This window comes from Dreissena polymorpha, chromosome 4 (assembly GCF_020536995.1).
Source record: "Dreissena polymorpha isolate Duluth1 chromosome 4, UMN_Dpol_1.0, whole genome shotgun sequence".
Taxonomy (NCBI): Eukaryota; Metazoa; Mollusca; class Bivalvia; order Myida; family Dreissenidae; genus Dreissena; species Dreissena polymorpha.
The window spans coordinates 138,801,093-138,819,060 of record NC_068358.1 but is presented as its reverse complement, the minus strand read 5'-3'; the positions used below and the strand labels follow the sequence as shown (position 1 = coordinate 138,819,060).

The 17,968-nt window shown below is 41.3% G+C and overlaps 2 protein-coding genes across 2 annotated transcripts; both read right to left on the bottom strand.

The window, feature by feature from the left end:
- Positions 1-3,862: 3,862 nt before the first annotated feature.
- LOC127878837 (clumping factor A-like) lies at positions 3,863-5,663 on the bottom strand. Its single transcript, XM_052425361.1, has 2 exons — positions 5,241-5,663; positions 3,863-4,528 (listed from the first exon to the last, which is right to left on the bottom strand). The coding sequence occupies exons 1-2, from the start codon at positions 5,661-5,663 to the stop codon at positions 3,863-3,865; spliced, it is 1,089 nt and encodes a 362-aa protein (XP_052281321.1).
- A 114-nt stretch (positions 5,664-5,777) lies between these two features.
- LOC127878836 (clumping factor A-like) lies at positions 5,778-7,052 on the bottom strand. Its single transcript, XM_052425360.1, has one exon. The coding sequence runs from the start codon at positions 7,050-7,052 to the stop codon at positions 5,778-5,780; it is 1,275 nt and encodes a 424-aa protein (XP_052281320.1).
- Positions 7,053-17,968: the final 10,916 nt, after the last annotated feature.

Here is a 17,968-nt window from a genome sequence, read left to right as displayed (position 1 = left end):
GCTCTTGTCATAAGTGAGGCTCTTATCATCAGTGAGGCTCTTGTCATCAGTGAGGCCTTTGTCATCAGTGAGGCTCTTGTCACAAGTGAGGCTCTTATAATCTGTGAGGCTCTTGTCATAAGTGAGTCTCTTGTCATCAGTGAGTCTCTATTCATCAGTGAGGCTCTTGTAATCAGTGAGTCTCTTGTCATTAGTTAGGCTCGTGTCATAAGTGAGGCTCTTATCATCAGTGAGGCTCTTGTCATCAGTGAGTCTCTTGTCATTAGTGAGGCTCTTGTAATCAGTGAGGCTCTTGTCATCATTGAGGCTCTTGTCATCAGCGAGGCTCTTGTCATAAGTGAGGCTCTTGTCATAAGTGAGGCTCTTGTAATCAGTGAGGCTCTTGTCATCAGTGAGGCTCTTATCATCAGTGAGGCTCTTGTAATCAGTGAGGCTCTTGTCATCAGTGAGGCTCTTGTCATTAGTGAGGCTCTTGTCATCAGTGAGGCTCTTGTCATAAGTGAGGCTCTTGTCATCAGTGAGTCTCTTGTCATCATGAGGCTCTTGTCACAAGTGAGGCTCTTGTCATAAGTGAGGATCTTGTCATCAGTGAGTCTCTTGTCATCATTGAGACTCTTATCATCAGTGAGTCTCTTGTCATGAGTGATGCTCTTATCCTCAGTGAGTTTCTTGTCATCAGTGAGGCTCTTGTCATCATTGAGGCTCGTGTTATCAGTGAGGCTCTTGTCATCAGTGAGGCTCTTGTCATCAGTGAGGCTCTTGTCATCAGTGAGGCTCTTGTCATCAGTGAGGCTCTTTTTATCACTGAGGCTCTTGTCATAAGTGAGGCTCTTATCATCAGTGAGGCTCTTGTCATCAGTGAGGCCTTTGTCATCAGTGAGGCTCTTGTCACAAGTGAGGCTCTTATAATCTGTGAGGCTCTTGTCATAAGTGAGTCTCTTGTCATCAGTGAGTCTCTATTCATCAGTGAGGCTCTTGTAATCAGTGAGTCTCTTGTCATTAGTTAGGCTCGTGTCATAAGTGAGGCTCTTATCATCAGTGAGGTTCTTGTCATCAGTGAGTCTCTTGTCATTAGTGAGGCTCTTGTAATCAGTGAGGCTCTTGTCATCATTGAGGCTCTTGTCATCAGCGAGGCTCTTGTCATAAGTGAGGCTCTTGTCATAAGTGAGGCTCTTGTAATCAGTGAGGCTCTTGTCATCAGTGAGGCTCTTATCATCAGTGAGGCTCTTGTAATCAGTGAGGCTCTTGTCATCAGTGAGGCTCTTGTCATTAGTGAGGCTCTTGTCATCAGTGAGGCTCTTGTCATAAGTGAGGCTCTTGTCATCAGTGAGTCTCTTGTCATCATGAGGCTCTTGTCACAAGTGAGGCTCTTGTCATAAGTGAGGATCTTGTCATCAGTGAGTCTCTTGTCATCATTGAGACTCTTATCATCAGTGAGTCTCTTGTCATGAGTGATGCTCTTATCCTCAGTGAGTTTCTTGTCATCAGTGAGGCTCTTGTCATAAGTGAGGCTCTTGTCATAAGTGAGGCTCTTGTCATAAGTGAGGCTCTTGTCATCAGTGAGGCTCTTGTCATCTGTGAGTCTCTTGTCATAAGTGAGTCTCTTGTCATCAGTGAGGCTCTTGTCATCAGTGAGGCTATTGTCATCAGTGAGGCTCTTGTCATAAGTGAGGCTCTTGTCATCAGTGAGGCTCTTATCATCAGCGAGTCTCTTGTCATCAGTGAGGCTCTTGTCATCATTGAGGCTCGTGTCATCAGTGAGTCTCTTGTCATAAGTGAGGCTCTTGTCATCAGTGAGGCTCTTGTCATCAGTGAAGCTCTTGTCATCAGTGAGGCTCTTATCCTCAGTGAGTTTCTTGTCATCAGTGAGGCTCTTGTCATCATTGAGGCTCGTGTTATCAGTGAGGCTCTTGTCATAAGTGAGGCTCTTGTCATCAGTGAGGCTCTTGTCATCAGTGAGTCTCTTGTCATAAGTGAGGCTCTTATCATCAGTGAGGCTCTTGTCATAAGTGAGGCTCTTGTCATCAATGAGGCTCGTGTCATCAGTGAGGCTCTTATCATCAGTGAGTCTCTTATCATCAGTGAGGCTCTTGTCATCAGTGAGGCTCTTATCATCAGTGAGGCTCTTGTTATAAGTGAGGCTCTTGTCATCAATGAGGCTCGTGTCATCAGTGAGGCTCTTATCATCAGTGAGGCTCTTATCATCAGTGAGGCTCTTGTCATCAGTGAGGCTCTTATCATCAGTGAGGCTCTTGTCATCAGTGAGGCTCTTGTCATCAGTGAGGCTCTTATCATCAGTGAGGCTCTTGTCATCAGTGAGGCTCGTGTCATCAGTGAGGCTCTTGTCATAAGTGAGGCTCTTGTCATCAGTGAGGCTCTTGTCATCAGTATGGCTCTTGTCATCAGTGAGGCTCTTATCATCAGTGAGGCTCTTGTCATCAGTGAGGCTCTTGTCATAAGTGAGGCTCTTGTAATCAGAGAGGCTCTTGTCAACACCAGTGCTCTTTTCATCAGTGAGGATCTTTTCATCAGACGGGCTCTTTTAAGAAGTGAGGCAATCGTCAGCAGTAAAGCTCTTTCTTGAGCGAGACCATTATCAGCAGTGAGGCTATTGCCAGTAGTTAGGATCTTGTACACAGTGATACTCTTGTATGTTTGTTTTTTTTACATCAGTGAGCCTATTGTAAGCAGTACGGCTCATTTCAGCAGTGAGGTTCTCATACTCAATGATACTTTTATCATCAATGAGACTCTTGTCAGTAGTAAAGCTTTTGTCATCAGTGAGGCTGTTGTCGCAGAAAAGGCCAACGTGGTCATGAAGTCTCTTGTTATAAATTGGGTTCTGGTCATCAGTGAGACTCTTGTCAGAGGTAAGGCTCTTTTCAGCATTTAGCTTGTTGTCAGCAGTGAGGTTTTTGTCGTCAGCACAGCTCTTGCGACCAGTGAGAATGTTTTTTTCAGTGAGGTTCTTTTCAGTAATGACGCTCATATAAGCAGTGAGGCTCTTGTCCTCAATTAGGCTTTTATCATCAGTGAGGGCTTTATCATCTGTGAGGTTCTTGTCGTCAGCTAGACTTATGCGATCAGTCATTTTCTTGTCTTTCGCGAGGCAAGTGTAATCAAAAAGACACTTGATATCAGTGAGGTTTCATAAGTTAGGATCTTGTCTTCAATTTTCCGGATTTTGTAAGCCAGACTATTGTTCTCAGTGAGGCTCTTGTGAAACATCAATGCCCTTATCGTCATTTAGGCTCTCGTCATCAATCAATCTCTTGACATCGGTGTTCTTAACATCAGTGCGGCTCTTGGCATCAGTGCGGCTCTTGACACCAGTGTGGCTCTTGGCATCAGTGCGACTGTTGGCATCAGTGTGGCTCTTGGCATCAGTGACACTCTTGGCATCAGTGCGGCTCTTGGCATCAGTGCGGCTTTTGGCATCAGTGTGGCTCTTAGCATCAGTGTAGTTCTTGGCATCAGTGTGTCTTTTGGCATCAGTGTGGCTCTTGTCGTCAGTGTGGCTCTTGACATCAGTGAGACTCTTGGCATCAGTGTGGCTCTTGGCATCAGTGTGGCTCTTGGCACCAGTGCTGCTATTTGAATCAGTGCCGCTCTTGTCATCAGTGCCGCTCTTTGCATCAGTGCGGCTCTTGGCATCAGTGCGGCTCTTGGCATCAGTGCGGCTTTTGGCATCAGTGTGGCTCTTGGAATCAGTGAGAATCTTGGCATCAGTGCAGCTTTTGGTATCAGTGTTGTTCTTGGTATCAGGGCGGCTTTTGGCATCAGTGTGGCTTTTGGCATCAGTGTGGCTCCTAGCATCAGTGTAGCTCTTGGCATCAGTGTGTCTTTTGGCATCAGTGTGGCTCTAGTTGTCAGTGTGGCTCTTGACATCAGTGAGACTCTTGGCATCAGTGTGTCTCTTGGCATCAGTGTGTCTATTGGCATCAGTGTGGCTCTTGGCACCAGTGCTGCTATTTGAATCAGTGCCGCTCTTGTCATCAGTGCCGCTCTTGTCATCAGTGCGGCTCTTAGCATCAGTGCGGCTCCTTGCATCAGTGCCGCTCTTGGCATCAGTGCCGCTCTTGGAATCAGTGCCGCTCTTGGCACCAGTGCCGCTCTGGGCACCAGTGCCGCTCTTGGCACCAGTGCCGCTCTTGGCATCAGTGCCGCACTTGGCATCAGTGCGACTCTTGGCATCAGTGCTGCTATTGGAATCAGTGCCGCTCTTGGCATCAGTGCTGCTATTGGAATCAGTGCGGCTCTTGGCATCAGTGCGGCTCTTGGCATCAGTGCGGCTCTTGGCATCAGTGCGTCTCTTGGCATCAGTGCTGCTATTGGAATCAGTGCATCTTTTGGCACCAGTGCGGCTATTGGAATCAGTGCGGCTATTGGCATCAGTGCGGCTCTTGGCATCAGTGAGGCTCTTGTCATCAGTGAGGCTCTTATCATCAGCGAGTCTCTTGTCATCAGTGAGGCTCTTGTCATCATTGAGGCTCGTGTCATCAGTGAGTCTCTTGTCATAAGTGAGGCTCTTGTCATCAGTGAGGCTCTTGTCATCAGTGAAGCTCTTGTCATCAGTGAGGCTCTTATCCTCAGTGAGTTTCTTGTCATCAGTGAGGCTCTTGTCATCATTGAGGCTCGTGTTATCAGTGAGGCTCTTGTCATAAGTGAGGCTCTTGTCATCAGTGATGCTCTTGTCATCAGTTAGTCTCTTGTCATAAGTGAGGCTCTTATCATCAGTGAGGCTCTTGTCATAAGTGAGGCTCTTGTCATCAATGAGGCTCGTGTCATCAGTGAGGCTCTTATCATCAGAGAAGCTCTTATCATCAGTGAGGCTCTTGTCATCAGTGAGGCTCTTATCATCAGTGAGGCTCTTGTCATCAGTGAGGCTCTTGTCATCAGTGAGGCTCTTATCATCAGTGAGGCTCTTGTCATCAGTGAGGCTCGTGTCATCAGTGAGGCTCTTGTCATAAGTGAGGCTCTTGTCATCAGTGAGGCTCTTGTCATCAGTATGGCTCTTGTCATCAGTGAGGCTCTTATCATCAGTGAGGCACTTGTCATCAGTGAGGCTCTTGTCATAAGTGAGGCTCTTGTAATCAGAGAGGCTCTTTTAAGAAGTGAGGCAATCGTCAGCAGTAAAGCTCTTTCTTGAGCGAGACCATTATCAGCAGTGAGGCTTTTGCCAGTAGTTAGGATCTTGTACACAGTGATACTCTTGTCAGCAGTATGTTTGTTCTTTTTACATCAGTGAGCCTATTGTAAGCAGTACGGCTCATTTCAGCAGTGAGGTTCTCATACTCAATGATACTTTTATCATCAATGAGACTCTTGTCAGTAGTAAAGCTTTTGTCATCAGTGAGGCTGTTGTCGCAGAAAAGGCCAACGTGGTCATGAAGTCTCTTGTTATAAATTGGGTTCTGGTCATCAGTGAGACTCTTGTCAGAGGTAAGGCTCTTTTCAGCATTTAGCTTGTTGTCAGCAGTGAGGTTTTTGTCGTCAGCACAGCTCTTGCGACCAGTGAGAATGTTTTTTTCAGTAAGGTTCTTTTCAGTAATGACGCTCATATAAGCAGTGAGGCTCTTGTCCTCAATTAGGCTTTTATCATCAGTGAGGGCTTTATCATCTGTGAGGTTCTTGTCGTCAGCTAGACTTATGCGATCAGTCATTTTCTTGTCTTTCGCGAGGCAAGTGTAATCAAAAAGACACTTGATATCAGTGAGGTTTCATAAGTTAGGATCTTGTCTTCAATTTTCCGGATTTTGTAAGCCAGACTATTGTTCTCAGTGAGGCTCTTGTGAAACATCAATGCCCTTATCGTCATTTAGGCTCTCGTCATCAATCAATCTCTTGACATCGGTGTTCTTAACATCAGTGCGGCTCTTGGCATCAGTGCGGCTCTTGACACCAGTGTGGCTCTTGGCATCAGTGCGACTGTTGGCATCAGTGTGGCTCTTGGCATCAGTGACACTCTTGGCATCAGTGCGGCTCTTGGCATCAGTGCGGCTTTTGGCATCAGTGTGGCTCTTAGCATCAGTGTAGTTCTTGGCATCAGTGTGTCTTTTGGCATCAGTGTGGCTCTTGTCGTCAGTGTGGCTCTTGACATCAGTGAGACTCTTGGCATCAGTGTGGCTCTTGGCATCAGTGTTGCTCTTGGCACCAGTGCTGCTATTTGAATCAGTGCCGCTCTTGTCATCAGTGCCGCTCTTTGCATCAGTGCGGCTCTTCGCATCAGTGCGGCTCTTGGCATCAGTGCGGCTTTTGGCATCAGTGCGGCTTTTGGCATCTGTGTGGCTCTTGGAATCAGTGAGAATCTTGGCATCAGTGCAGCTTTTGGTATCAGTGTTGTTCTTGGTATCAGGGCGGCTTTTGGCATCAGTGTGGCTTTTGGCATCAGTGTGGCTTTTGGCATCAGTGTGGCTCCTAGCATCAGTGTAGCTCTTGGCATCAGTGTGTCTTTTGGCATCAGTGTGGCTCTTGTTGTCAGTGTGGCTCTTGACATCAGTGAGACTCTTGGCATCAGTGTGTCTCTTGGCATCAGTGTGTCTCTTGGCATCAGTGTGGCTCTTGGCACCAGTGCTGCTATTTGAATCAGTGCCGCTCTTGTCATCAGTGCCGCTCTTGTCATCAGTGCTGCTCTTAGCATCAGTGCGGCTCCTTGCATCAGTGCCGCTCTTGGCACCAGTGCCGCTCTTGGCACCAGTGCCGCTCTTGGCACCAGTGCCGCTCTTGGCATCAGTGCCGCACTTGGCATCAGTGCGACTCTTGGCATCAGTGCTGCTATTGGAATCAGTGCCGCTCTTGGCATCAGTGCTGCTATTGGAATCAGTGCGGCTCTTGGCATCAGTGCGGCTCTTGGCATCAGTGCCGCTCTTGGCATCAGTGCGTCTCTTGGCATCAGTGCTGCTATTGGAATCAGTGCATCTTTTGGCACCAGTGCGGCTATTGGAATCAGTGCGGCTCTTGGCATCAGTGAGGCTCTTTGTATTTGTGATGCTCTTTACATAAGTGAGCCTCTTGGCGTCATTGAGACCTGAAATAATTGCATGATCTGGCATATTCGACACCATAAGACCCGAAAATGTTTTCATATGAACATGAAGCATTTTGGACTAATACACTCGTGGGCTTAAAAGAAGTCATATAGTATTCAAATACGCGATAGTTAACTGGGTTATATCTATGTTTAAATACTCTTAAAAGAGAGTTTTGAAAAGATCTACTTCGAAAAAAATATGTTACATTACCGTTGAATTATACCATCGATCACTTTATATGGACAATGAAAGATAATGACGTATTACATGAAAGAGAGAAGTATCTGAAATTATAGTAAAATCATCACATATGTTCACATTTGAACCTCGACCTTCGATGGATAAGCATGTGCCATTAAGGTCGAAGGGAATATTTTTCGTAAATTACCTGTCGACTTGCACGAACAAATATTTGACATATTACTTTAGATTGCAGCATAGACCGTTGAAAGAATGCGCGAATCGTCATGCGTGATTCCTACCGTAACAAAATCTCATTATTGGGGGTATAACATGACTGGTAAAAGCAAGAAAACGTTCTTTGATTCCACGAACATCTAAAAAAAATAGGTTAGTCAGCTCAACAGATTCTTCGTTATCTTTCTATGATACAAGATTTATTTCCCCATTAAATAAAGATATACAATGACTTACAGAAATTTTCCAATTATCTATTTAAAATTCGTTTCTTATTTAAGGTTAATTTATTTAAAGTTACTTTAGCGAATATAGAATAAAAACCACTACCGGTAGTTAACTAGCAATTTCTTATCAAAGAGGGTTCGAAAATGGAACAAGGAATACCCCCAAAAAAGGTCGGCACAACAACAAAAAAGTCTGTCTTGTTTTAGAAAACGAACAACTTCGTTTTACGTTAAATTAATGAATAAAAAAAATTGTTGCACGGAACAAAAGGTTGCCAAACATAATGTAATAGTAGCGTTCTCTGGAATATCATATAATAATACTAAAAAGAAAAGGTGAATTTGAATAGCGGAGAAAAAGCCGCTATTCTCAATAACTATTCAATCACTACTTACAATATAAGTGGAATACACGTTAGGACTAGAACGTTAATTAATGTGTTTCGTCGATGCATTATATCAATATATTAATAAAATACGTGAATCGACTTTTGTGTGCAAAAAACGGTATATAATACAAATAAAATACCAAGTGTATTTGAAGAGAAATAACTGTATTTAAGAAATTTTAGAGCTACGATTATGCTTACGACTTATTTTTGACACAGCCTCATGCCTCGGTCACACTGTCACGAATCAGTGCTACGAACGAGCTACGAATACTTTTCGGCACAGTTCGTAACTATCCTTACTGGACCGTGGCTGTCCGTTCTTGATCCGTGATCAGTCGTAGTAGTTTTTTAATGTCCGTAGCGACTCTTGACAAATTTTGAACATGTTCAACAAATTGCTACGAATTCATCGACCGTAGCGTATCCGTAGCCGTCCGTACTAAACCGTAGTGATCCGTACTAGTTCAGAACGACACCGTAGTCGTCCGTACCTTTTCGTTGGCCCAAAGATTTTCAAGGGCTTCTACGGATTGATACGGAGAACTACGAAGCGGTACGGTTACGCTACGTATTAGCTACGATTATTCCACGGATATACTACGGAAAGTCACGGTTCTAGTACGTTGTACTACGGATAGGCAGGCATTTGCACGATCTTGTACGATGTACTACATTTCAGCACGAAACAGTACGGACATGTACGGTCCACTACAATAAATTTCTACTGAAATGCATCATTGAAATTAAAGCAACCGTACTTGCATTTGTTGAGTTCACAATTATGAACCGCCAGAACATTGCGTTTGCGATAAATTTGTTACATTTGGATATTGATATGGCACAAAATGCCGAGGCCGTAGTCGAGCTGCTTGACGATATGCACAGAGGTAATAATGATTCAATATCGTATAACTAGTATAGCTTTGTGCTAAAGATTACGTATTTTTAAAATATTAGAATTTGAACTTGCTAGTAATACATTTTTGTATTTGCAGGTTAGTGTCTGCCTCATATGCCTTTTGAATCTTGCTATTACTTTTACGTGATTTAATAATTGTTTAATTAATAGCCGACATAATAAAATACACAATTAATCATACTTTCCTTAGCATAATCTATATTTGTACATCAATAATTACATACTTTATCTGGTCAGAGAAGAAAAAAGGTGGTAGATAAGAGGCTGTCTTTTAAAACGACCCGCTCTCGGCAAATACGAGACTTTGATGGCCGAACTGATGGCTGAAAATCCGACGACTTTTAGAAACTTCACCAGAATCTCCATGAGCTATTACAGGTCGTTGGTCCCAGGATCACGAATAACCACACCTGGTTCAGACGATCCATCAATCCAGATTTGAAGTTGGTAATTACCTTAAGGATCTTGGTCACAAGGGAGAGTTACCGTACATTGATGCATGGGTTACGTGTTGCACACAATACGATATGTAGTATTGTACGGGACGTTTGTGAGGCCATAGTTTCAGCATATGCTGGGGATGTTATCCAGACTCCTACTGAGCCTGAGGAGTGGAAGGCCACAGCCGATCAGTTCGCGGCTAAATGGCAATTTTCACACACCATTGGAGCTCTAGATGGAAAGCATGTAGCCATACGATGTCCGAAGCACGGTGGCTCATTATACTATAACTATAAAGGTTACAATTTTGTTGTGCTGATGGCCCTGGTGGACGCCAATTACCAATTCATATGGGCAAATATTGGATCGCAAGGAGGATGTTCCGACGCACAAATCTGGGATCAGAGCGACCTCAAGTTGGCAATCGAAAGGGGTTGATTGGCATGCCAGAAGCAACACCTCTTCCAGGTGACGACAGACCAATAGGATACTATATCATCGCAGATGATGCATTTGCCATGAGGACATGGCTCATGAAGCCATTCTCACGACTTTTCATTAAGAGGACCAAATAAACTGTACTAACAATGAATATTACCTGGAACCAAGTCAGAATGTCTTCTTCTTATTGCTCATTTGTTAAATGCAATGGCTGCTGATGTTGACGCTTGCTATTCTTTTGAGTTTTGTTAGTTCCTCCCGGCTCTTGGTTTTGGATGGAGGAGGTGGACTCTTTTCCAGACACGGCTGATTCCATTATTTCTGTTACGTGCTGTTGCTGCCGTTTTCATGTTCTCTTTTTGGGAGGCATATTTTGTGTATGACAATACAAGAGATTGTGTAATCGTTGTTTGTCCCTACCTGTCCGTACCGGTCCGTCGCAATTCCCACTGCTTCGTAGCGGACCGTTCTAGTTCGTACTTACCCGTACTAGACCGTAGCGGATCCATAGTTAGATCGTACTGATTCGCATAGCATCGTAGTTAATCGTACCAGACCGTAGCGAATTCGTAGTTTGATCGTACCTATTCGTGGCGAAAAAATAAAATTTTCAAAGTCCAATTTGAAACTGTGTATTAACATTGATAAACAAAGGTATTGACATACATGTAGAAAAACTCCTGACAAATTTTCTTTAAAAAATGAGCGAAATGTGGCTCCCTAAAATAGAAGATCGGGCAAAATGGGCAATGTTCAGGCATTTAGGGGAGAAAAACTGCTTTAATTTGCAAGCCACTACAACATTTAAAGGATTTATACACACTTTCACATTTCTGTCATAGCCTCTCAGCAGGGTTGCTCCAGAAAACTATTTCTTGTGGGAAAATTTGCGTGTATTAGGACATACGGGGCGGACCTGGGTCTGGGCAGCCCCAGGACATCGAGGGGGTGGCCTTATGGAGGGATCGAGGCGACGGCTGGTGACGTTAGGATTGGCCTTACAGGCGGCGAAGCGCTCGAGGGAAAAAAAAGAGCGTCTTTGATTGTCTCAGGTAGGACCATAATGACTTCACGAAGAAGCGGGAAGGACCTGTAACTTAACTCTGAAAACCCACACATTTAAACGTTTAGGTTACCGGTAAGTAAGAAAATACTTGTTCCTTGTTTGGCTTGAATAAGCAATAAGGAACTGGTTGGATTGTCCTTATTCATCCGCGAAGAAGGAATTAGAGTATGAATAAAAACAAGAAATTTACAAGATTTCATTTTTATATTACCTACATGTAAAATAAATGTATTTGTATTAGGTTTGGTTGATGTAAAGTTAGTATACGAAGTAAGAAATGCCGGTTTGATTTAATGAAGATATCATATTCACGAAAATAAAACATGAACAATTATCGTTATAAATAAAGTAAATGTAGTTTAGTTAGATCTATTTAGTTTAGATTGAATTAAGAATTGTATGTATAATTTTCTTATAAAGCGTTTATCAAATATATTAAACTTGAATATAGAATAATAAAAAAGGAACTCTTCCTTATTCCTTATTCGCATTAAAGGAATATGTAGCTACGAAAAGTGAACCAACTTACTGTTCATGCTTTATTGCAAAATTCTCAACGCAACACATTCTTTTGAAACTTCATGACATCGTGAATACTTTGAGGAACAAGTACGGACGTGCTCTGGTGTGATGTGGCTATAAAAATGCAGCGAAGTATTTTGTACTTTACCCCATTTATCAATTGATGTTGCAGCACAAATCAAAGTGAGATAAGGAGAGAGGGGCGTTTAAAGGCGGAACAAGTATCGTCTTAATATGTTAACATTAAATCTGCATATGTGGATTTGATATACAGTGAATTAAGACGATTTGTATGCTACACACTGCATATGTGTATACATGGCAAAACAGTGAAAATTGTAATCCATGTTAAAAGCAGATGTCGCATGTGCTCCTCTTTCTCCAACTAGACCCGTTAGCGATGGTTCACAATGTAGGCAAATGAGCCAGCGAAAACTATAGCATATTTGTCCTTTTACGTTTTATAATTGCCCACAATTGTATGTCTTGGCAGCATTTATTACCAAATGTGCCCACACCCCGTTGGATCCGCTAGTGTGTATTAATATAAAGTGAACAACCGATTTGGCAAAGCCGGCTGCACAATCTATATACCACTTACGTTTTCTGTTTCAGGTTAACAAGATTATGTTTTTTATAACGCATTTTTATGGAAAATAACCATATGAATATCATTTCTAGAGCGCGTCATTCCAATTAACACTGTCGCCTACTAAATCAACATGCGTAACGGTCGAGACTTTTGTCTGCTAAAACGTTGTTTTGTGAAGCAAATTATGAGCCGGATTGCTCGCAAAAAAACGTGTTAAGGAAATATGAAGTACATCAAAATTATAACATGTTATTTAAATCTTGACCAGTTATAGTCGTATTTGCGTTAGTATGTAAAGTTGTATGGATCTTTCATTATTTCTCAATGCAATAATCTTGCGATATTTCTCTACGTTTCATGTTCATACTACGAACGGTTAATAAAAAAACTCTGCGTTAGTGTCCTTTATTTTAACCCATTTATGCCTAGTGGACTCTCCCATCCTTCTAAATTGGATCAATTTATTTCCAAAATTAGGGATGTCTAGTATATTTATTTATATATTTAGAATATTTCTTACAGAAATTCCTTAAAGCAAACAGCGCAGACCCTGATGAGACGCCGCATTATGCGGCGTCTCATCTGGGTCTACGCTGTTTGCCAAGGCCTTTTTCTAGACGCTAAGCATGAATGGTATAACACACATTCTTAGGTCAAAAAGTACAATCGAAATTAATCATCATAATAACGCTGCAAACGCTATGCTGCAAACAACATAAATAAATAATTAGCGCACGATGAATGATGTGGTTTCACTGTGCAAATTCGACCCATTTAAACTGTTAAGTCGACTTGAAAGAGAAATAACATTTTTGCATTCAGTTTATTTCAAAATTTGGAAAATAAAAATGAATTAACAAAGAAACACAATAATTACACACGAGACGGTAAGCGACAGCACCAAAAATAAACCAAAAATAGGCCATATGCTTTAATGAACGGATAATTACATACAAAATCAAAAATACAATCGCAAATTTAAAGTATGTTATTAACAATACATTTATAGAACGAACAAACGTAAACAAGAATAAATTAATTCCGTTTCAACAGAAAGTAATGTAAAAGCAATTTGACATTTTCGAAAATATACTTAAACATTTTACTTTTTTTTTAATTTAAATGCTTAATTTACAGGTTACATTCATAGGTTAACCGGTTAATGTTTTACTAACCTGATACATCCCATACAATAGTTTATGATGAATTTGCAAGAGCACACAATATGCAGTGATGTATTGCAATTGTTTATGTACCGCACATGATATGGCGAAACAACTTAATACATAACATTTGTTATAAATATCTGTAATAAATCACCTATGCATTTTCTCTAATTGATTGTCCAGAAAATCACTGTACAGCACCAGAAAGGCGTATGATGCGATGTTGATGTAGAGATATCCAAATGTTTCTGTCGCGTTACGTAGCAATATGTGTCTTCCCTGTGTCACAACATAGAGCGCGAGGAGGACAGTGTAACACGCTTTCATTGGGCGCTTGCCACCCACAAAGTGCAGCCCAAGAGCGGCAACTGCAGCAGATAGTTGAACAAGGGCACACCATTCTGAAAATTCGCCATTTCGAGGACCCAACCGAAAACACTCCAGAATACATTCGATCCACCACTGAAGCGAGTATTTCTACAACGAAATAAACTAGAATTAGGGATTGCATACCGATTGAAAATTTCCATAACCTTAATCATGATGTTCCTTTTATTGTTTATTATTCCCGACACACGACCATCCATGTTGTAAAGTTATTACTAATATTTATGATAGTAATATACTGAAGACTAAACGTTTAACACGTAACTATTGCATACCCTATCAAGAGGCAGTCGAGATTGTACATCCATTTGTAATAGACAAGAGCGCCACGGGCTCTAACGCGCTGACCTGAGACCCGAACGAACTAAACTACATGTATTTTAAGAAGGCGGGGTTCAGAAATATAAAAGTACATGTACTTTATAAACATAATATTTAATTTCTATGCAAATAAGTATGACAAAATTTTTATAATTAAAAATATTTGTAACACAGAACGTATGTTTATGACAGACAACTTTAATGGAACAACTCAGTTCGCCAGTTGCTATGTCTCTCTCCTACAAAAGTGGCTATCTATACATAATTCAATAGATCACATGTGAATTATTTATAAATCAAATTAAAAGATTCAAATAACAGCTACTTATATTCCACGTATATATGAAATGTTAAATATCATTAGAAATTTTTGTTATTTCTCACGTTTCTTAATTCATCATCGTCATCATCATCATTATCATCATCGTCATCATCATCATCATCACTCACCATATCGTAGTATCTCTTTAATGGTTACTATCATCTTCAAAAAAGCAACTTCAACCAGTGTTTAAACGTTGCAATTTATCGAAAATAACATGCTAAACAAACAGAACCCTTGACATCCATATTTTTCAACGGACTGCAACAATTTTCGAAAACTTCAGTATAGCATTATAAGAATAACCTCACAGCCTCTGGTTACCATGTTTTTCAACAGATTGAAGCCAGTTTCAACTCAGCCAATCATGGCCAATATATAATTAGAACGAATTTCCTGAACAAGTTTCATGAGGATTGAATTACAAATGTGACTGCTATAGTGTTAACAAGGTTTCATTATTGCAAGGACAATTTCCCCAGACCCTGGAGGCCATGGTTTTCTACGGACTGGAACTATTTTCAAACTTGGCCCAGATATAATTAGAACAATTGTTCTGACAAGTTTCTTGAAGATTTGATTTGGAACGTCACTTCTAGAGCGTTAAAGGTGGGATCCCACTGCCTATCCGATCAACTCGATCATCACGATCACCGAAATTTCCCGACCAAACTCGACCAAGCTCGACTAAAAAGGGTATACACGACTTCTTCTCAACCTTTTGTCGATAACACACGACCCAATCACAACTCATTCACGACGTCCACTCAACCATCTTTCCGATTTCCGCTCGATCATCTCGACCTATACGCGAGCACTATACGATCTCAGCTCGACCAAGTGGACCTCAGCTCGATCACCACCAGATCTTCACACGACCAGATCGTGATGCGATCTAATAAAGTAACTCGGGTAGAGGTCGAGCGGGTCGGGTACAGATCGTGACATAAGCTCGTGTATGGTCGAATAGCAATCGGGAAGTGATCGTGTACGGTCGAGTAGCCGTCGGGTAGCAGTCTAGTAAATAAGTACATCAAATCGAATAGAGGTCGAGTGGATCGTGTTGCGATCTAAAATAACTCGGCTAGAGGTCGAGCGGATCGGGTACAGATTGTGTAAAAGATGTCAAACCGATCGCCACACGATTGCTTCACGATCAACTAGATCTTCTACTCGACTAATACACGACCACTTCCCGGGCGTTTCTCGATCCATTTCCTACTCGACCGCTACTCGATATTTTTTGACATGTCAAAAATATCGGGTAGGAAGCCCGACCAATGCCGACCCACCCGACCGCCCCCGACCACTCATGCCGACCGAACCAGACCAGTACCCGACCACTTGGTCGGGCTTGATCGAGTTGATCTGATCGGCAGTGGGAACCCAGCTTTTACAAGATTTCAATTAAATTTGACCTAGTGACCTTTTTTTTCTCACGTGACCCAGTTTCTAAGTCGGTCGAGATACCATATAGGGACAAATGTTTTTATCAAGTTTCATTAAGATTTGACTAAAAATGACCTCACCTGACCCATTATCGAACTCGGTTGAAATTTAATTCGGAGAAATGTTCTGACAAAGTTTCATGGCGATAATACCATATATGAGTTCAATATATATATAGTATTAACACGTTTTCACTACAGGTATATAACAAAAATGCCCAAGCTTAAAAGGCTAGTACATACTATATACATACCGAAACGACTGTGTACTCGAGATTCCAAATTATTCCACACGCAGTTAAGATGTGCCATAGAAACGGAACTGTTGCAACTAAGGATATTCCCGACATCATTTTATATATCAACGGTTTTAAGCCACGGCCTTCGGTAAAAAAGTAAGTCTAAACTTGTAACTTATGTAAACCACGCTTAACTATCATGATTCCAAATGTAAACATGCATGGCCATATAAAATTTGTTTACGATCAATGTGATGTATCGACCTGTTTACTAGTCTTTAAGATATGGTCGTGAGACAGGTTTACATAAATTTTATATAGCCGTGGCGCGTAAGTAAAATATTGGCAGTTGTTCTCTATACATCATGCATGTATCTTATCGTGATATACGGGTATATAGATCTGAACATGACTCGTGCCCACCTTAATCAAACAGGTTTATTATAAAAATGAATTTAATGATGCGATGCATTGAGTTTCTTTGAGTATTTTCGCCGATGTGGGGACTAAATCGATCCATTACATACATTACCGGTACATTTAATTTCCATTGCATACCGTACTCACGGGCCCAGCTGAAATAGACGTTGGATAGGATTTTAGATCTGGAATTATTGAAAAATCCACATCACGGAACAATTAAAAACAACAACATATACCATCTCGTAATTAGTCCATAGAAGTAAACTCATGGCTTTAATGGGTGACGATTGAAAAAAAACACTACACATATCCACAAATAAACACTCAAACATTAGTATATAAGAGTAAAAATTTAAAATAGTCATTCGGTTTAGTTCATATGGAACCATATTTGTATAAGTATAATGCAAAATAGTAGTTCAGTAGTAGTTGTTTTTTCATAACCCCATAAGTTAGAGTGCTTACCGGTATGTAGGTAAATACTGAGAAGCTCGAATCAATATCAATACTGAGAAGCTCGAATCTTAGAAGTTCGAACGCGAATTTTAACAAGAGAAAGGGACTTCAAGTGTTTTATACTGAAAAGAAGAAGTAACACTTCGCAGTTGTTATGTTCGAAAAATCGAGGTTGAAAACCGAAAGTAAGATCAGTTTCATAACAGCAGCGAGATGACGACCATTAAAACCCCAAGGTGACCAGACCTTTCGGCTAGTTAGAGGTCCTAGCTAAGCATAACAGCGAGCAAGGTTTACAAGAAATAATTTAAGATATCAGAGGGGCTCCGAAACGCAGGGGCGCCGATGAGGGGCGACCTCGGTGATAGTCTCTTAATTTGTGAATCGTCTATAGGTTACATTAATTCCACACACGGGAGCGTCGAAAATCGGGATCTCCAAGAGAGTTTACCACCAGATTAAGGAAGACGGTAGGCCGGTGCTGAGCAGAATTTCGAGCTTTAGAGCTGCTAGTTTGGTGTTTCGTTCGGGCTAAAGCTTGGCGATGTAGAGATACGCCACGAGGCTAGTGTTGTCGTGGAGAATAATATTCGAAATCGATATACTACACTCGACCATTAACAACGGCATGCAGTTTTCGAAGAAACTTTTACTGTCAACACCTAGTGCGACACTGGCAACACTGCAACATTGAAATTGGGCCTATACTAAAACCGTATGAAAGTGTTGTTTTAGTTTTTCTTTGCCTTTGTAATTGCCGCATTCGCACTTCCGTTGAATAAGATCACATCCGTGTTGGCACCATAGTATTTGTTTTGTTTTTGTTTTTTAAAATTTGATTTATGTTTCCAGACGGATATATCCGTAAGTGGCATGGGGCTTGATAAGTTGTACTGCCCAACTGTGATTACTTGTAAACATTTAGATTAATGTTCACATAATGAACCAAAATTTAAAATATTTCCATTTTATAAGCTATTTTCGAACAATATTTCAGCTAGGTTAGCAAAAGAACAACATTTTATACATGTATTTAAACCCAAATTAAATTTCATTTAATATTTATTGACGTTATGACGTCATAATTGATATGACGTTATCTCCATGACATTTTGACGTTGTAATATATTGTATTATGCCCTGATGAGCTATGCGAAA